General features: G+C 40.7%; 2 protein-coding genes across 2 annotated transcripts; both read left to right on the forward strand.

The window, feature by feature from the left end:
* The first annotated feature begins 434 nt into the window (after positions 1 to 434).
* Positions 435 to 10,237, forward strand: LOC130194957 (interleukin-17 receptor A). Its single transcript, XM_056416185.1, is given in 13 exon segments — positions 435 to 657; positions 4,772 to 4,821; positions 5,002 to 5,023; positions 5,305 to 5,448; positions 5,622 to 5,740; positions 5,822 to 5,942; positions 6,310 to 6,357; positions 6,735 to 6,892; positions 7,022 to 7,096; positions 7,185 to 7,254; positions 7,677 to 7,772; positions 7,857 to 8,769; positions 10,207 to 10,237. Coding segments are annotated over 13 exon segments (2,070 nt in total).
* Positions 8,722 to 16,189, forward strand: zgc:136858 (uncharacterized protein LOC678543 homolog). The gene is made up of 19 exons (XM_056416023.1): positions 8,722 to 9,265; positions 10,698 to 10,800; positions 10,921 to 11,035; positions 11,117 to 11,291; positions 11,384 to 11,495; positions 12,288 to 12,394; positions 12,748 to 12,874; positions 12,988 to 13,108; positions 13,216 to 13,301; positions 13,435 to 13,565; positions 13,650 to 13,709; positions 13,796 to 13,859; positions 13,955 to 14,049; positions 14,140 to 14,268; positions 14,945 to 15,059; positions 15,146 to 15,283; positions 15,436 to 15,602; positions 15,691 to 15,773; positions 15,966 to 16,189. Exons 2-19 carry the CDS (start codon positions 10,722 to 10,724, stop codon positions 16,159 to 16,161), a joined length of 2,100 nt encoding a protein of 699 aa, XP_056271998.1. The 5' UTR covers positions 8,722 to 9,265; positions 10,698 to 10,721; the 3' UTR covers positions 16,162 to 16,189.
* Positions 16,190 to 16,618: the final 429 nt, after the last annotated feature.

The raw sequence follows: 16,618 nt of genomic DNA on the forward strand, positions 1-16,618 counted from the left end.
GTATACTTTACAAGCTATATGATTATGGCATCCTGTGGTATTTGTACATACATTAAATAAAGGTAAAACAATTGTTTGTAATACTGTATATTAATAGAGTATGTATTTAATCTTTTACGAGTCCCTGTGGTTGATATCACTCTTTACAAAACCAGTTTTGTTTCATCCTGAAATAGAAACTTCTTCCTTGAATTTAGACAATGATTCTGAAATAAAGACAAACAATGGGATTAAATATATTACTTAAGCTTTACTTATATAATAATATAATGTGTTAGTAACGTAGCACCTTCTTATTGTGCTGCGTTAAACTTCTTCTTCCTGCCCTCCATGCCAGACATGGCCTCAATGTTCTTACGCCAGTCAACCACGTCTTCCTTCTGCAGAGATAAAAAGATGGACGTGATATCCTTTTCAATGCGCTTCCTTATTTTATGGACCAATGTCGCGGCGTTATATCCCAACTTTACCTTTTCTTCCTCCTTCTTCACTGTCTTGAGGTTGACCTTGAAATCAGCCTTCGTGAGTTTGGAGGTGTCGCCGTCTGTGGTCTTCTTCACCCTCTTCAAGTTGGGCCTCTTCGTCCCCTTCAGCTCGTTGATCTTCTCAACCAGTGTCTGGATCTGAGCAACAATCACACCCTTCACATCCCAACAGGTCCGCAGATATATCAACTGTTTTGTGTGTGTGTTTGAGTGAGTTTCACTGTACCTCTTTCAGATTTTTGTCTACCTTCAGCTCTGTATCATAATGAGCTTCGTCCACAACATCAATCTTACTACTTAGTGCTTTGCAAAGATCCTGTAAAGAAGAAAACTGTCAAGACGATGTGGAATAGTAAATAAGTAATATAGACCGAATCTTCTTGATTCGCTGTGTTTTACCTTGAGCTCCTGGGCCGACAGACCGGACAGCGCCAGTGGTGGGAAGCACTCATTCACAACCCTTTCCTTCTCATGTTTCCTCTCTTTAATTTCAACGACCAGAAGAGAAGCTGCCTTCTTCAGCAGCTTGGACTGTAAGATAGTAAGGCGTTAATAGGCCCAGATGGCAACTACAGCCGTCTTAGCACATGTGGCATCCTATTAAATATTATTCACATGTGGCCTAAAGGTCAACCAGACCTACCTTCAAAAATAGGCGACGTGTTGCTGAATATTTTGGCTTTTTCTGTCGGAAAGTTAAGAATACTTTTAAACATCCAGTATATATTTCCAAATGTATTTTTGAGCATAAGTGCACTAATCAATCATTCTGAATCAATATTGATCTTTAATTAATGATCGGTAATGAAATAATGTTGACTCACCGGTCTTCATCAACATGTGACAAGAAAAGTAGACAGACGATCTTTTATTATTATTTAATTAAAAAAATTAAACGTCATTGTGGCTCCGTTTAGAGATCAATACTCACCCCTCAGACATGTCTGCAGTTTATGTTTCCTTTAGAGCAGAAACAAGGTTTATTAAGTCTTTTTTTAATGCATTGCATGTATTTTTGACTCTATCGTTTCACTGACTGCACCCATCGGTGATCACAATGAGTACTTCTCAAAGTCTCAGTCGTGTTTTCTACAGTCAATGTGATTACTAGTTCACCGTTTAACACATGTAATCTGTGTCATTGTCCTCAGGTGCTGTCAGGTGCATTGTAGTTCTCCTGCAGGACCAGATAATGCTTCTTATTGTGATAAAAGAGCTGACAAGGAGCATGTTGCTCGGCTATATTTAGCCACATTGCCGCCGTGTTTTGCAGCAGCTGCTGTTGCTTTGATGGTGCCAGCGAAAGTTTTGGCAGCAAAGAGACAACCAGCATCAGACCTAATGGAGACTGTGGATGTAAATATAACAGTTCTGAATCCCAGTACTTTAGGGTCCACAGTACTCTTGTAATTGCATAAATCGTATATATTTTACTAATTGCATATATCTATCTACCAAGCATAACATTTGAAAGTGAAAATGAGCTGTATGCAACGAGCCATCTCCTCCACTGTCGCTCACTTCCTTTGACCTTCTCTTTGTGGCATTAGCTTTAAAACCACAATACTTCCTGTTTTCAATGAGTCCAACAATGGCATTGCATATAAATAAATAGGTGTAGGTGTTAGAGAAGGATGACAGCATGTCAACGTATCTGATTCAACACAGTAATATATCCAATTTAGAATAATCCAGTCGGACAGGGTGTGAATTTCAAATCTCAAGAAGCCTGCAGCCTTGCGCCTCCACCCTGGATTTTGCCACTTCATACAAGCGAGCCATCATCACTTATCACGACGGCTTTTCGGCTGCAACGACGGGTCAAGCGTGCGGTTAGCAGTTCAAGCCTCAGGTTACGAGACTCAAAAGATCTTCAAGACGCTGGAGATGCCGTAGAAGCGAGAGCTAGAAAGCCACGTTGGAAAAGTTACTTTGAGACCTCGACAAAAGTGGCGACATAGCCGGGATTCCCTCACATAAATACCACCCACGGTAGATGTGTCAGGAGCATGCTGATATGCAGTCTTTATTACGTCCCATATTAAAGCCGGACTTTATCCTAACGTGGCTGTAAATGTCCGTCGAGACTTGGATAGCTGGGCTGCAGTCACAGCAGGACAAGATGTTCAGCCCCCTGTAATATGTCTATGATAAATACGAATGACTTTTATTTTATTGTGATAAATAGCAACTGATGATCACATGATATGAAACCTACCTTGAAGATGAGAATCCGAGAGGGCAGCGACAGGACTGAGTCAGGGAAAGAAAAAGCACTTCATAATTATTAGTGAAAGATTTATGTTTTCAAAGTCTCATGTGAATGGCTCGCTCAAATAGACCCCCCCCCCCCCCTGCCCACCTGACAATTACTGCATCACAGGGCAACCCTTTTTTTATTTGCCCTCAACCCGTGACACATTTATCCCATGCGATAACATTGCACAAGGGCACAACTCACACGCCCTCTCACCTAACTGACAGCTGCCTTATCCTCTCTGCAGATATCATGCACCCTGAGCACTTTTTTTTATTTTTTGTGTGTGTGTCATGGGGTGTTCTGGAAAAGAGTAACATTATATTTCAGTTATTTTAAAGAGGGCTTTTGTATTAAGCTTTCAAAACATAACGGGTTGAAGTTTATTCATTTGAAATTGAAGCTTTATTCCCTGGTTTTATGTTACGGTTAGACGTCTACAGCCACATGTGTCATGCGGGGCGGTGCTGGTGCACAGGGGTGCGTTGAGCTCCATGCTAACACCAGCGTGCTAACAAGCTGATGTTGAGCAGCTATTTCTCATTACCATGTTCACTATGTTTATTGTGTTGGCATGCTAACATTACCCAATTTTCACTGAACACACAACGTGCAGGTAAAGCTAAACGAATGCTGAAGACAATTTTTTTAAATGTTATCATGCATGTGATGTATTAGTTTTCTTTGTTAATTCTTCAAGCGGCAATTTGAGATAAGCAAGTTGCAAACACAATCTAGAACGCCTACCTTACAGCATCAGGAATGTGTTTTAGATTGTACGTGAAACAAAATACTTAATTTTACTTTCATCAATAATCCATCAGGATGAACAAAACATTAATAAACATAATGTGTCCCATTCAGCCAAAAGGTTAATTGTCATTTGCAGTTTCGATACAATACATTTTACAAAGACATTTTTTTTTTAAAGCAGCAAAAACAATATCAATTAAATTAACTATTTATTTTCAAAGTACAATATAGAAGTACAACTAGTAAAAACATGAAAAGCTGACACATTTCACGCATTTTTTTAACATTATATACCAGTTATAGATGCTTCATAGTCAATAAATGTTCCTTTATCTGATCACAACAGCAGTTTAGGTGTCTGCTGCTTATGAATAACAAAATCCTGAACACATCACAAACAACTGCAGCTGTACTGATTAAAAGTCATATCTATTATATGTGGATGCCGTCATGGCGACTGAATCACAATGGCCGTGATGCTCACACACAGAGCAGAGATCAACTGCCACCGCTGCAGTCTATTCTGGTCACACTGGGACAAAGCAGCAGGAATTAGCACACGGCCGCAGCAACATTTTGTCCCGGAGAACATAATCCAAATAAACAAACACTGCTTCGCTGAAGGTTTGGTGGACATACCGGGCCTTCACGTGTTGGACCGAGAGGTTCTGGTGTCGGTGTATTTACTCATGTGAGGTCAGGCTCAATGTTAAAATGTGGTTTAAGAGGTGGCCCGATGGCCTCCACAGTCTAAGACTTTTGTTGAATGTCTCTTTTGACCCTCATCTTCTGTTTATGAGTTTAAAACTGTTTATACAAGAACTTTTACCTTTTGTAAATTGGGTCACTGCTACCACCTAGTGACTGTTTTATGGTTTGACATACTGGTTTGCAGCCGGCATCAAACTACCACCTTCATACACAGGGCAATGATAAGATGTATTTCTCACATAATGCTGTATAAAATTGTAGATTGAGAGAGAAATATGTTCAGCCCTTGCAATGTACCGCGTGCAAACGGAAAGGACAAACCACACTGGATGAGAGTGTTCTTCCTGTGTGTGCTGATGTCAGCGCCTGATAAACACGTCTCTCTGGTTGAATCAGATCACACTGAGACTTCGACGTGTTTGCTCAGGCAAATCTCTCGAAATGGAGTTCATTATTGTGTTTGTTTACTCAATCGTTTTCAACGCTGTTCCACATGCGTTGTGGCGCTACACCAGATTGATCCATGTTCCTCTTTTCTGTTTTTATTTGACTGCTGGACTCCCAGCGTCGTCTTCTCTTAGGATTCTGGACAAGCGCTTGGACTGCAACCAACAGGTGAAGATTCAATCTATTCAAAAATAAATCTTATACAAATTTAACTTTTTGGTCATTCCAATCCTTCAGGTAAAGTCATTCAACTGACAAAATTCAAACTTGCTCAAATACATCATAACCAGATTTTCATTCTGAGAGATCATCAAGCCACGACAAAGTATCTTGTGTTTTTTCCCGCAGGGTCTTAAAAACTGCACAATTAGTAAGTATCTTAATTCAAATCTGTATAATAAAGTTTAAATACTTATAAATAGAGATGCTTCAATTAATATGTTGAGGTACTAATATTTTTTGTGTAAATAAGAAATATTTTGGCATTTAACTGTTTAAATTCCTTAAACACACATTTGGTTGTATTCATATGCTAGACGGGTTTGTACAAACCAAATATTTTTATTTAACATTTTAATTTCACGATTTAATGATCCATCTGCCCACACATTAACCACTAATATATACTGTTCACCGTTTCCTAAATGTCAGATAACTGCTCAGACAAGCGCATGGTTGTACCCAGAGGACGTGCGCCCGTCGGCCCGGAATGGGATGCTGAGCATGTGGGGGTCTGGATGGACGAGCACGGACCGCTTTCTGTGGTGAATGTGACATGGCAAATAAAGGGAGATGGTAAATATTGGTGAAGTCTGCAGTTCTGTCACCAAATAAAGCTCACATTGTAGCTCACAATATAAAATGCATCACAATCAAGTTGGAAAACGGTCTTTCATCTCAGGTGAGTAGAAAAACCCTGCATCAAAGATTCAATCATTCATATAACATATACATTCTTCTATTTACAGGAAGTGCAATAACCGTTCTTGGATCTGAGATAAATATTCTTGATGAAAGTACAAATCAAAGTATCTGTGTGCAGTTTTCTTACAACCTCAGCCAACCGCATAATCCAGACTATATGAGGGTAAAATACATTTGTCTTTCTTTATTATTACCGTAACAGTGTAAAGCATACCAGCTTTTCAGATTTGTTTTTCTTTATTAGTGGACATTTTCCTTGGATGGAGTCGTGGTGGAGCCCGACCATATATACAGAGTGTCTCTTTTTAATCTGCCAGAACCTGATATCGGAGACTACAAGATAAATAAGACCATTACCATCCCAGGTGAGTTACCTCCAGATCCCTGAAATATTCATACAAAAGCAGAGATGCATTGTATGTTACATAAGTTTACAAACAAGTTTAAAAGTTATATTGATTCTGTGTTGGTGTGTAATTATATTCTGTGCTTGTGAGCAAAACCGTTCGGTGTCATTCCCAGGATTAAAATAAGCAATTATTAAACAAAAGAAGATCAATTCATTGTTGTCACAATAATTTTTTTAACAAAACTATCACTTCTTTCACACTTATAACACTTTGTCACCCCTGTGAATGGAAACAGGGAGTTGTTTTCCTCTGAAATGTTTCTTCAAGTGTCCAAACCAAAGTGTAAAATGCTCTAATCATCTAATATTACTGTCATGGCCAGGATGTGGTGACGGGAGGATCCAAAAGGCACAAATGTGTCTGGAAAATGGTAAAGTTTACATGTTGTACATTAGGGGAGTCACGATATATATGCATTTACAATAACTGACATATTTAAGGGTGCAATATTGGAGATTAGGAGCCTTTTGATTGCCTCTCAACAGCTCTCAACACGGCGATGGCTGATAAATGCACAATCAACAAAGTTAAGGATGAATTTGATTTATAGCGTTATTTTTTAATTAAAATATTCTGTAGATATTGGGATAATATCGTGACCATGAATTACTTTGGCCGAGATCATCGTGTAGTGAAAATGAGATATCGTGACAGCCCTAATTTACATCTCACAGGTTTTAATGGACCACTGTAGAATATCCAGGACCATCTTCTAAGTATTGTGCTCTGCTTGATGTGTTACATCAGGTAGTCTGTGGGATCCGAACGTGACCACTGCTGTGTCTCTTAATGAGGAACTTGGAAAGTTCTCCATTGTTGTGAGTTTTAAGACAGCTCAGTATTCAGAGAGATACCGAGTCTCCATCCAGAGTTCTGGTTTCCGTTGCTCAAAGGATGTCTCAAAGGTAATGACACTGTATTTCTCCCTTATATGATCAGTGATGATGGAACGTAACAATGCCGTGAGTCTAACATCATATTACTGCTTGTTTATACACATGGTACTGTATCATGGTCATTTCCTTCATCCAAAGGACAACAGAACTTTGCTAAATGTGTCCTTTGAGTTTGGTTGGTGGCAGCTTCCACAATGTGAAACCCTGTTAAAGGTGAGTTTTATGAGCATTTAATGTCTTATTCCCGACAGTTGAAAAGTATGTAACATTAAAAGTTTACCTTATTCTGCTTGATTCTAAGATTCAGCCGTTTTTTGTTCGATGCAAGAACGACTGTGGGCGCCCTGAGAAAATAATAGATGTTTGTCAAGGTAGCTATACTTTGTGACATACAGTATGATTGTTTTTTTTAAATACAGTTATATATATCATAAATATTTGGTGCAGAGCATAAATTAGTGGTACCCGATCATTTTGGCTTAGAATACAGCATTGTTCACTCAAGCCCCTTGTTGAAGGTATCAGAAATCTTTCAGTTTTTAAACTTTTTCAGATTTTCTGAATTGAATATTTAAAAAATTGTTTGAGACCCAAAGAGGTAAAATAATCGCATAATTTAAAGAAAAAGCATAGATTAAATATTATTTAAATTTTTCTTTTCTTTTTCCTATCCCTTTAATCATCATACAAGCCCCTCATATTTATCTTGTGACCCACTGGAAACACTGGCATAATAATATTTGAATTCACATTTTGTCTTCAGCTGATAACATTTAATCATTTTCTTTTTTAGATTATCCAGCACGAACTTTAATTATAAAGGCAATGGTGGGGCTGCTTTTCATTGGTGGTTGTGTTGCCTATTTACTGTGGAGAGCCACTCAGAAAGGTTTGCCTCCCGATTAATGCACATTATTGAACATAAAAGCAGCTTGTATTGATCATTAATCAACGCACCTGGCTTTTCTCTCAGATCCAGTCAACACATCCTCAGCTGCTGCCAAACAGCAGCCAGAATGTTTCAAAGTGCAGGACAGAAAAAGAGTCCTCATCATCTACTCCCTCGATCACCCTTTATACAAAAGCATTGTCCTCAGGCTTTGTGCCTTTCTGGCGTCCAAATGTGGCACTGAAGTGGTCCTGGATCTGCTGGACTCTAGAAGACTGGGACTGTTGGGAAGCATCCAGTGGTTGGACTGGCACAGAGAACAAATAGAAAGCTCTTCAGATAAGATTCTGATCCTGTGCTCACGGGGAGTAAAAGCCAAATGGCGAGCCATGTGTGGTGACGAACGGGTCTTCCTGAGAGAGGACGCCTGCTCACCTGTAGGCGACATGCTCAGTCCGGCCCTCAGTCTCATGGTCCCCCATTTTGTCCGATCTGCGTCGTTTGAAAAATACATAGTGGCTTACTTTGACAATGTTTGCTGTGAAGAAGATGTCCCTTCACCTTTCCACATTACAGTGCGCTACAAGCTGATGAAACAGTTTGAGGAGCTCTTTTTCAGAATCCTGGACACCGAGAGGCACGAGCCGGGCAGAGTGAATCACATCGAGGGGCTTTCAGAGGACGAGTACTATCGCTGTCCCTCGGGCAGAGCCCTGCGGGACGCCATCGAGGCCTTTCACGCATACCAGCTGGAGCGTCCACAGTGGTTTGAAAATGAGTTAGTGAGAAGCTCAAAGAGCTCAGTTGAGATCCACGACGATGTGAAAACAACCAAGAATCTCTTAACATACAGCGTACCCGACTCAAGCCAAGTCACCAGTCATGTTGAGACACAAGACGTCGATTTCACTGGAGACGAAACGGAACTTAATGTGTCTTAAGTGTTTTAAATGTGCACCTCAGTTGAGGTCAGCCCTCTTATTATGGAGAACATTTGGTATCATTGTGTGTTTTTGAGACATCAATGAAGATCTTCTCTGTACTGATTGGTAAAACTATCAAAAGCAAGCCATCAGTTATTCAATTTGATCTTTGAACTTTATAACAACACATCATAAATCTGATAAGAGAAATCAACAGTGGATATAAACAGATATTAAAATCATACCGGAGCAAGTAATGGGTCAATGGACGAATCGAATGTGTAGATTCTCTCCAATCAGTTATCGGATTTTAATGTAAATTTAAGTGGACTTTTTTTTTTACACCTTCATCGTTTCATTAATGCTTTATTTTCTATATTTTACCATGCATCTACTCGTTCTAGCTCTCCAGTATTTTTGCTTATCTCCTACTTTCTCTCAGTAGTCAAATCCAGAGTAGTTTAAACGACAGTGATCTGTGGTTGATGCCTTTGGTCTGTGTAAACAGAGATCAGGTCAAAGTTCAGCTTCCTGAGCAAAGTTTCCTGCATTTGAGTTGCACGGGAGAAGGTAGGTAAAATACCCTTTTTTTATAATTATAATAATGAGCTAATTGAATATAATATGCTAAAGACTTTTCAATTCTGCAAAGTGTGGTCGTTTTGATTAAATACTTAGTATTCGTACCACCGATTAATGGTATCCCTCCTATTGCATAGAGCATGTGAGCAGAAATGAGTGAATGTTGACAACACTTTTAGATTGAAAAAGCCTTTCAGATGTTTTTTATTGTAATTCAAAGTGTTTGTTGATGAGTCTCTGAACCTCTCTGTGTTACTGATGAGATAGTAGATTAAAAACGTTGTTAAAATATTGCAATTGTGCCACAAAATCATTCGTATCGTATGAACTAAAATGTTCCGCTTAGTTTTTTGTCCAAAAAAAAATCACAAATGAATGACAATGACAACATTCATTTCAGACAACAATTTTTAAGAAGAATAAGAAGGGGAAAAAATAGATGCAATAGAATTTGGTTGTCAATCTCTGAGAGTGGCCACAAAAAGGGGTGTGGGGGGTGGGAGGGAGGGTTGGGGGTTGGTAGGAATTTGTCCCAACTAACTGGAGCAAAGAACATCTTCACAATGGCTGAACTGGACTTGTGCCTTGCAGTGACAGAGAACACATTGCAGTGTGATGCAACTGGCAGCCTTTTTATTGTCTCTTCAAGAAGCTGAGTTTGTTCATTGGTTGGTTTTTACAAGCAAAATCTATACAGCCCTTTATTTAAGATATAGCTCTACATGGGATTTAAGTTTTCCCCCCGTATGTACACTGCCGGTTAAAAGTTTGGAGTCACCTGGTATGTTGATGTTTTTTATTTCCTTCAATTATGACTATTTAGAGACAAAAAGAGTATAATTCAGACATGGCTTTAGCTCAGTGGGGTAAGAGGTCCTCTGCATCATGCCAGGGTTGTGTTTTCCTCCTCCCCCCCATTCTCCCCGCAGTCAAGTCCTGAGCAAGGCACTGAACCACTGAACCCCAGTTGCTTCTGGGTGCTTCACCACTGCTGCTCCTTAATAACTAAGGTTAAATGCAGAGAAGAAATTTCCCTTGGAATAAAAAATACTTAAATGTATTATTTACATTTGTAATAGTTTTGGCCACAAAAGAAGACACAGAAACACAAACGCATTCCTTTTGACTGCCGATTCCCTCTTTTCTTATTCAACTGTTCACAGGGATCTTTTTCTCTTTCTGAAAATGTAATTGTCAATCTGGTCGAACCGTTGTAGAGCGTTTGGTTCTCCGTGTACAAAGCACATCGATAAGTATTCAACCATAATCAACCCATTAATCAAGTAAATGTTAATTTCTCTACATTTCCAGACAAACCCATTAAAAAACAAAAAAGAAACGTCATGCCACATGTTGATTGGTATCAGCCGACAAAGGTTTTTCTCACTTAGATTAAAAAATAAAATTAAAATGTTTCCAGGGCTTTCCTTAACATCTGAACAGAATGAGGATGCTGCACAGAGCCTCGTCACTCATCCTGAGAAGAGGAATTGCAACGTTTCATAGCAGATTGTGCAAAAGTGGTAAAAGCATCCTCTCATTATATCACTCATATCACTTTAAAGTATATTGTACACTCAATGCATGACATATTGATAGTGGTAATGATGATGTCTGAACGTAAATGGCACCTCTTCTCTCAGGCAGCCTCTTCAGAGTTCATCCATCTGTATCGAAGGCGCTAGCAGAACACAAACCGGTGGTTGCACTCGAGAGCACCATCATCACACATGGCATGCCCTATCCACACAACCTGAGGTACAGTCAGTCAACTTTAACACCCGCAGCTAAAAGCGACTTCAATCACCGAATACGAGTCCCATTAATGTTGTAATGCAGCACGGCCAAGCAGGTGGAGGCCATTGTGAGGGCTGAAGGAGCCACTCCAGCCACGGTCGCCGTGATCGAGGGTGAAGTGCATGTCGGTCTGTCGCCAGAGGAGCTCGAACACCTCGCCCTCTGCAAGAGCGCCCTGAAAGTGTCCCGGCGTGATCTGCCCTACGCCGTGAGCCAAGTGAGACCCACTCCTCTCCAAATAATCTAAAGAAACCAGCCGAGTCTGTCGCTCAGGGTTGGTGTTTCTCGTTGGCTGTCCCGTTCCCTCAGGGTCTCTCTGGGGGAACGACGGTGTCGGCCACGATGATCGCAGCACATCGAGCCGGCATCCCTGTGTTCGTCACAGGAGGCATCGGAGGAGTTCACAGAGACGGAGAGAACAGTGAGACGACTTATCGATACTTTACGCATTGTAACAGGTGTGTGGCTCACATTAGTAGGTTTCCCCCCCCCAAAGCACCAAAGGATGAGCATACAGGACGGACATTTGGTAATATCGTATATTATTAAAGACTGCGGACTGCAGCCTCCGCTCCCCACTCTCTCGCTGCTCTGTTCCTATATTGCTCTTTTATAGAGACAGATGCACACATACACACAGGCCAATTATACACTGTTACCTGAACCACACCCCCGCTCCAGCCACTCTGCAGCCGAGCCTCAACACCCCCCTGCTGCCCCACGCATACCGACACTAACTAGTTTCTCTTAACAAACCAGTTTTACTGCATCAAATGAATATACACTTTTATTAATCCCCAAGGGGAAATTAGTTCTCTGCATTTAACCCATCCTTAGTTATTAAGGAGCAGTGGGCTGCGGTGAAGCGCGCCGGGAAGCAACTGGGGGTTCAGTGCCTCAGGACACACACTTACTTTGAAATGAGGGGGGGAGATCGATCGAACACCCACCTGCCGGGACTCAGGACGACCTCTTACCCCACTGAGCTGGCTCAAAGACCATGAAAAGAGATGAGGATGCACTTATAATCCAGATATGATATCAAGGTGATGGGATCGTTAACCCTGGGGAACTCCTTCATGTGTGAGGACACCAATCGTGTCAGAAAAGTCAGTTTGTCTTCTTGGCTTGTGAAGAGGAATACGTTAGGAATCATGTCAACTACTTTAAGGCTTACCATCAGTCGCGAATGAGTACATGATTATTCCTCCAGGTCTGGACATCAGTGCTGATTTGACGGAGCTCGGCAGGACTCCCATCGCAGTCATCTCTGCTGGGGTCAAGTCTATTCTGGACATCGGTCGTACCCTGGAGTTCCTTGTAAGAATAATGACATCATGTCTTCACTGGACAATAATACTGACACCGTGTTTTCACATTTGAATTTGGACTTTAATCAGCCCAGGGTTATTTTCTGTATTTGTTTGGTGATGGTCTTCGTGCCAGTTGGGGTGGATATGGTGGAGAAAATGTGTGTGTGCGCACGTGTGCCTGTGTGCGTGTGTGTGTGTGTGTGTTTGAGACAGATTATAGATCTCCTACAATAGAAGTTTAAAGCTTATGTCAATATGATCAATAAAAGGAAAAAGAGAATCAAATGGATAAATAAGTTTCATCGGGAAAAAATTATTGAAATAATTCAATAAAGCTGACAGTTATTGTATTTTTTTTAGGAGACGCAGGGTGTCTGTGTGGCCACTTATGGAGCGACGAAGAATTTCCCAGCCTTCTTCTCGCCACAGAGCGGATTCATGTCTCCATGCCAGGTGTGCAGCCCTGCGGAGGCTGCAAAGCTCATTGGTATATCTACATGTTATATCCTTGACTCTTAACGCACCGAGATCAAGCTTGACACTTATTTTTTTATTTATACCTGATATGAATGTGGATCTGTTCTTGTTCTCGTCGTTCAGCGAGCGCTCTGTCTCTGGGTCTCCAAAGTGGCGTCCTGTTAGTGGTGCCCATCCCAGAGGAGCATGCAGCAGCCGGCCAGCTGATAGAGGAAGCCATACAGGCTGCAGTAGCAGAGGCAAGGTACAGAAAGTCTGCATGGCTCGTCAATTTGTTTTCTCAATAGATACTAGTTTTATCTCAGCTGAAAACTATTATAATTGTACTCTTCTCTTTTTTGATTTTCTCAGGGCTAAAGGGATAACAGGAAGAGATGTGACGCCATTCATTCTTAAAATGGTCAATGAGCTGACTGAGGGAAAGTCTCTTCAGGCCAGTATCCATCAAAACATCTGAAGCATCATCAAGCAGAGAACATATCAGATTATTTGGTGGTGCAAAAGGGTTGTTGACAATGTTACAGTGCAGTATATCACAACTAAAATGCCCTTAACCGGTTATGCTCTTAGATATTGCTCTCATTCATAACAATGCTAAAGTTGGCAGTCAAATAGCCTGCGCGCTGTCAAAACAAATGACTGAGAGAAAGTCCAATGGCAACGCTCATCATCATGGAAAACACTCATCGGACTCGGATATTGTGAGTAAAAACAAATACAATGGACTTGTTTCGTCTAAAATATGATTGGCACTATACAATACCCACAATGCTGTTCTTTTACAGGTTGTCATAGGGGGAATAAACGTTGATTTTATTGCAAAAGGCAAGACGGAAACACTTCATGTAAGTTTGATTCATCCACTCTGTACTGCAGATCATGTGACGGCATATTATCCTCGGTTACTTCTGAGAAAACTTGTCTCTTTCAGTTTGGACAGACCAACCCAGGAAGTGTGTGTCAGTCATTTGGTGGTGTAGGACGGAACATCGCTGGTGTGTTTTCATCTGATAAAGTAGATGAACTTTGTTTGCAAGATAACTTAAAATCAGATTATCTCACAGTTTTGTCTTTGGCGCTTTCCTTCCAGACTCTCTGAGTCGTTTAGGTCGGAGTCCCCTGCTCATCTCAGCCACTGGAGCTGATTCACACAGCAAAGCAGTGTTACACTATTGTAAACATATGGTTTGTGTTTAATACTAAGCATGAGTGGAATCCTTTTTAGAATTTGATATGGAAATGTTAAGTTCTTGACTTTTTTCCTATTTCTCTCAGAACATGAGCGGTGTGCTCAGACTAGAAGAGCAAAACACAGCGACTTACTGCGCTGTTATCACGGAGAGTGGAGAACTGAGTCTTGGATTGGGAGACATGGACGTTCATCAGCAGATCACAGAGCAGTATGTAAGTGACAAAGCTACTCGTCTTTTAGCAAGGCTGGCCCAGGATTTAATACGATATTCAAAACTACATATCCAACGTTGTAGTTATTGGGTTTGGGTCACCTCAAACCCAATACTGCTGGCCATTTATTCAGCTATAGCCCTTAAATGCACGTAGCAATGGACAGGAAACGGCATGTTCTGGACAAAATGCAAAAGATATTAATTGGTGCATGCAGAAATCACAAATAATTTGTGTTGTTGCTCTTAGGCCACATCATGATGTATAGCTTTATAGATCAGGCCAAGTGATCACACTCCAGGTGCAAGACAAAGGGGATTATGCGTTTAGTGTTTCAGATCCAACACTGTCTAGAGAAAAAAAAAGTGTGTATTTGCTGTTTTTTCTTGCACTTTCAGAGATAGTAAACTGGATATCTTTGGGCATATTTTATGATGTCAATTTTGACATTGAGAAACCGGGTTAGGCATTTTTGTAGGGTATTCTGAGATTGTATATATATAGGCCTGATATGACAAATCAAGAGTTTATTGATTATTTAATAATAGGAATGATCTTTTTTTAAATTTAATATATTTGACCTTTCCTTGACATTCTTGTTGCACCTCTTGTTTGGAAATAAAGTTGACTTACTTACTACTCCTTTATTATTATCCCTTCAAATATATGTGTGTAGGTGTCACAGTTTGAGAAGCAGCTTTCATCGGCCACTCTTGTGTGTCTCGATGGAAACATTCCCGTTTCCACCATCGATTATGTTTGCTCCATTGCCAGAAAACACAACATCAATGGTAAGCATATGGAGATCTGGTCACTATGAATGATTGCGATCAGAAGCTTTCATTAATGTTAATATAATACAATCAATGTCTCACAGTTTGGTATGAGCCAACGGATTCAGAAAAGGCTTCTAAGCCTTTCCTGTCAGACGCCTGGAAGTCTCTGTGCTATTCATCTCCAAACCTGGCAGAGTTGCGCACCATGAACAAAACACTGGGTCTCCCAACACCTGAAGGTAAACTTCATTAATGTGGATATGGTGGTTTAACTTAATTTGTGTATTCCCTCATCTCAAACACATATTCCCCACATACAGTTGTTGCATGTTAAAGTAGCAAATAGTGTGTTAGTGATTGAGGATATGGTTCTGTCTTGTTGGGTGGGTAGTGCTACCGAGCTCTCTCGAGGAGGTGCTGAGTGTTGCTGTGGCTCTCTCCCGCCCCCTGCTGGAGCACGTGCATTGTCTGGTGGTGACTCTGGGGGCCAGTGGAGTGCTGGTGTGTGGAGAGCATGACGCAGGCTCTGTCAACCTGCAGCCAAGAAAACTGAAGAGGGTAAAGGACAACGTACATCTGAAAATGTGAATGGTGTTGATGACTATTTCAGTGAAAGTGAATATGTTTATTGCACATGTGATTTCAGAGGAGGCGGCTGTGTGCTGTCCACTACCCAGCACTGACTGTGACGGCAGAAGAGACAAAGAATGTGTCTGGAGCAGGAGACAGGTGCTAAAAACTTGATCTCCTTTCTCTCCCTTATTCTTCTATTAATTACTAACTTTCTGTGCTTCAGTTTCATCCACTTTTTAATTATCATTACCTCTTCCTGTTCCTGTCACACTTTCTCTCTCACTCACAAAATCCTTTTGACTCAACAATCTTTAATCAAAAAGGCACTCATACCCGCTCTGTCTCCAGTCTCGCAGGTGCTTTAATGGCTGGGATTCTCCAGCGGCGAGACACTGACAGCTGTGTTCGAATGGGCCTCCTGGCCGCACGGTTGTCCCTGGGGTCATCGCACCCCATCGCCCCTACGCTCACCCCAGATTCTGTGGATCCCAACAAAATCCAGACTCAGTGCTGGCCCAAACCCAGTTTCATGTGGCTAAATTAAATTAAATTAAAAAATATTTTCAAATATGTTTTTGGAAGAAATGTGTGTAGATTGGGTCTTTTACGCATTGGTTTGTTGATTTAATCGTAATAGCCATAACATTTGAGAAATCAGCATGCAAAATAGTGACTGAGTGAGTGTGTAAATGAGTGTTAACAGATGACTGGGATTTACTGAAATTATTATGCCCACATTTAAATCGAAATTCTTTTTTTTAATACTCCATTCCAGATTTTTAAATCGTACAAATCCTGCATTGAAAATGTTCTAATGTTGCTTCTGGTGGAGCTCATTTGAACTACTTCTTCTATTATGTATTTAGTTACTGACGATCATATTTTATAAACTGATCAATACGTCCATCCTAAATGCTCCTCCTACGTTTTTGGGGTGAATACTTTGATTAAATACACGTATTTTAAATATGTACATAGGTACGATACATTTAGATATCCTA

Source organism: Pseudoliparis swirei, chromosome 6, assembly GCF_029220125.1.
Source record: "Pseudoliparis swirei isolate HS2019 ecotype Mariana Trench chromosome 6, NWPU_hadal_v1, whole genome shotgun sequence".
In the NCBI taxonomy this organism is placed as follows: Eukaryota; Metazoa; Chordata; class Actinopteri; order Perciformes; family Liparidae; genus Pseudoliparis; species Pseudoliparis swirei.

Excerpts from the sequence above, each read along its gene's own strand:
- zgc:136858 (XM_056416023.1), top strand. The coding sequence starts at position 10,722 with ATGAGGATGCTGCACAGAGCCTCGTCACTCATCCTGAGAAGAGGAATT. Across the intron at positions 11,496-12,287 it reads TCACAGAGACGGAGAGAACA|GTCTGGACATCAGTGCTGAT; the intron begins GTGAGACGACTT and ends TTATTCCTCCAG. Across the intron at positions 13,109-13,215 it reads GCTGCAGTAGCAGAGGCAAG|GGCTAAAGGGATAACAGGAA; the intron begins GTACAGAAAGTC and ends TGATTTTCTCAG.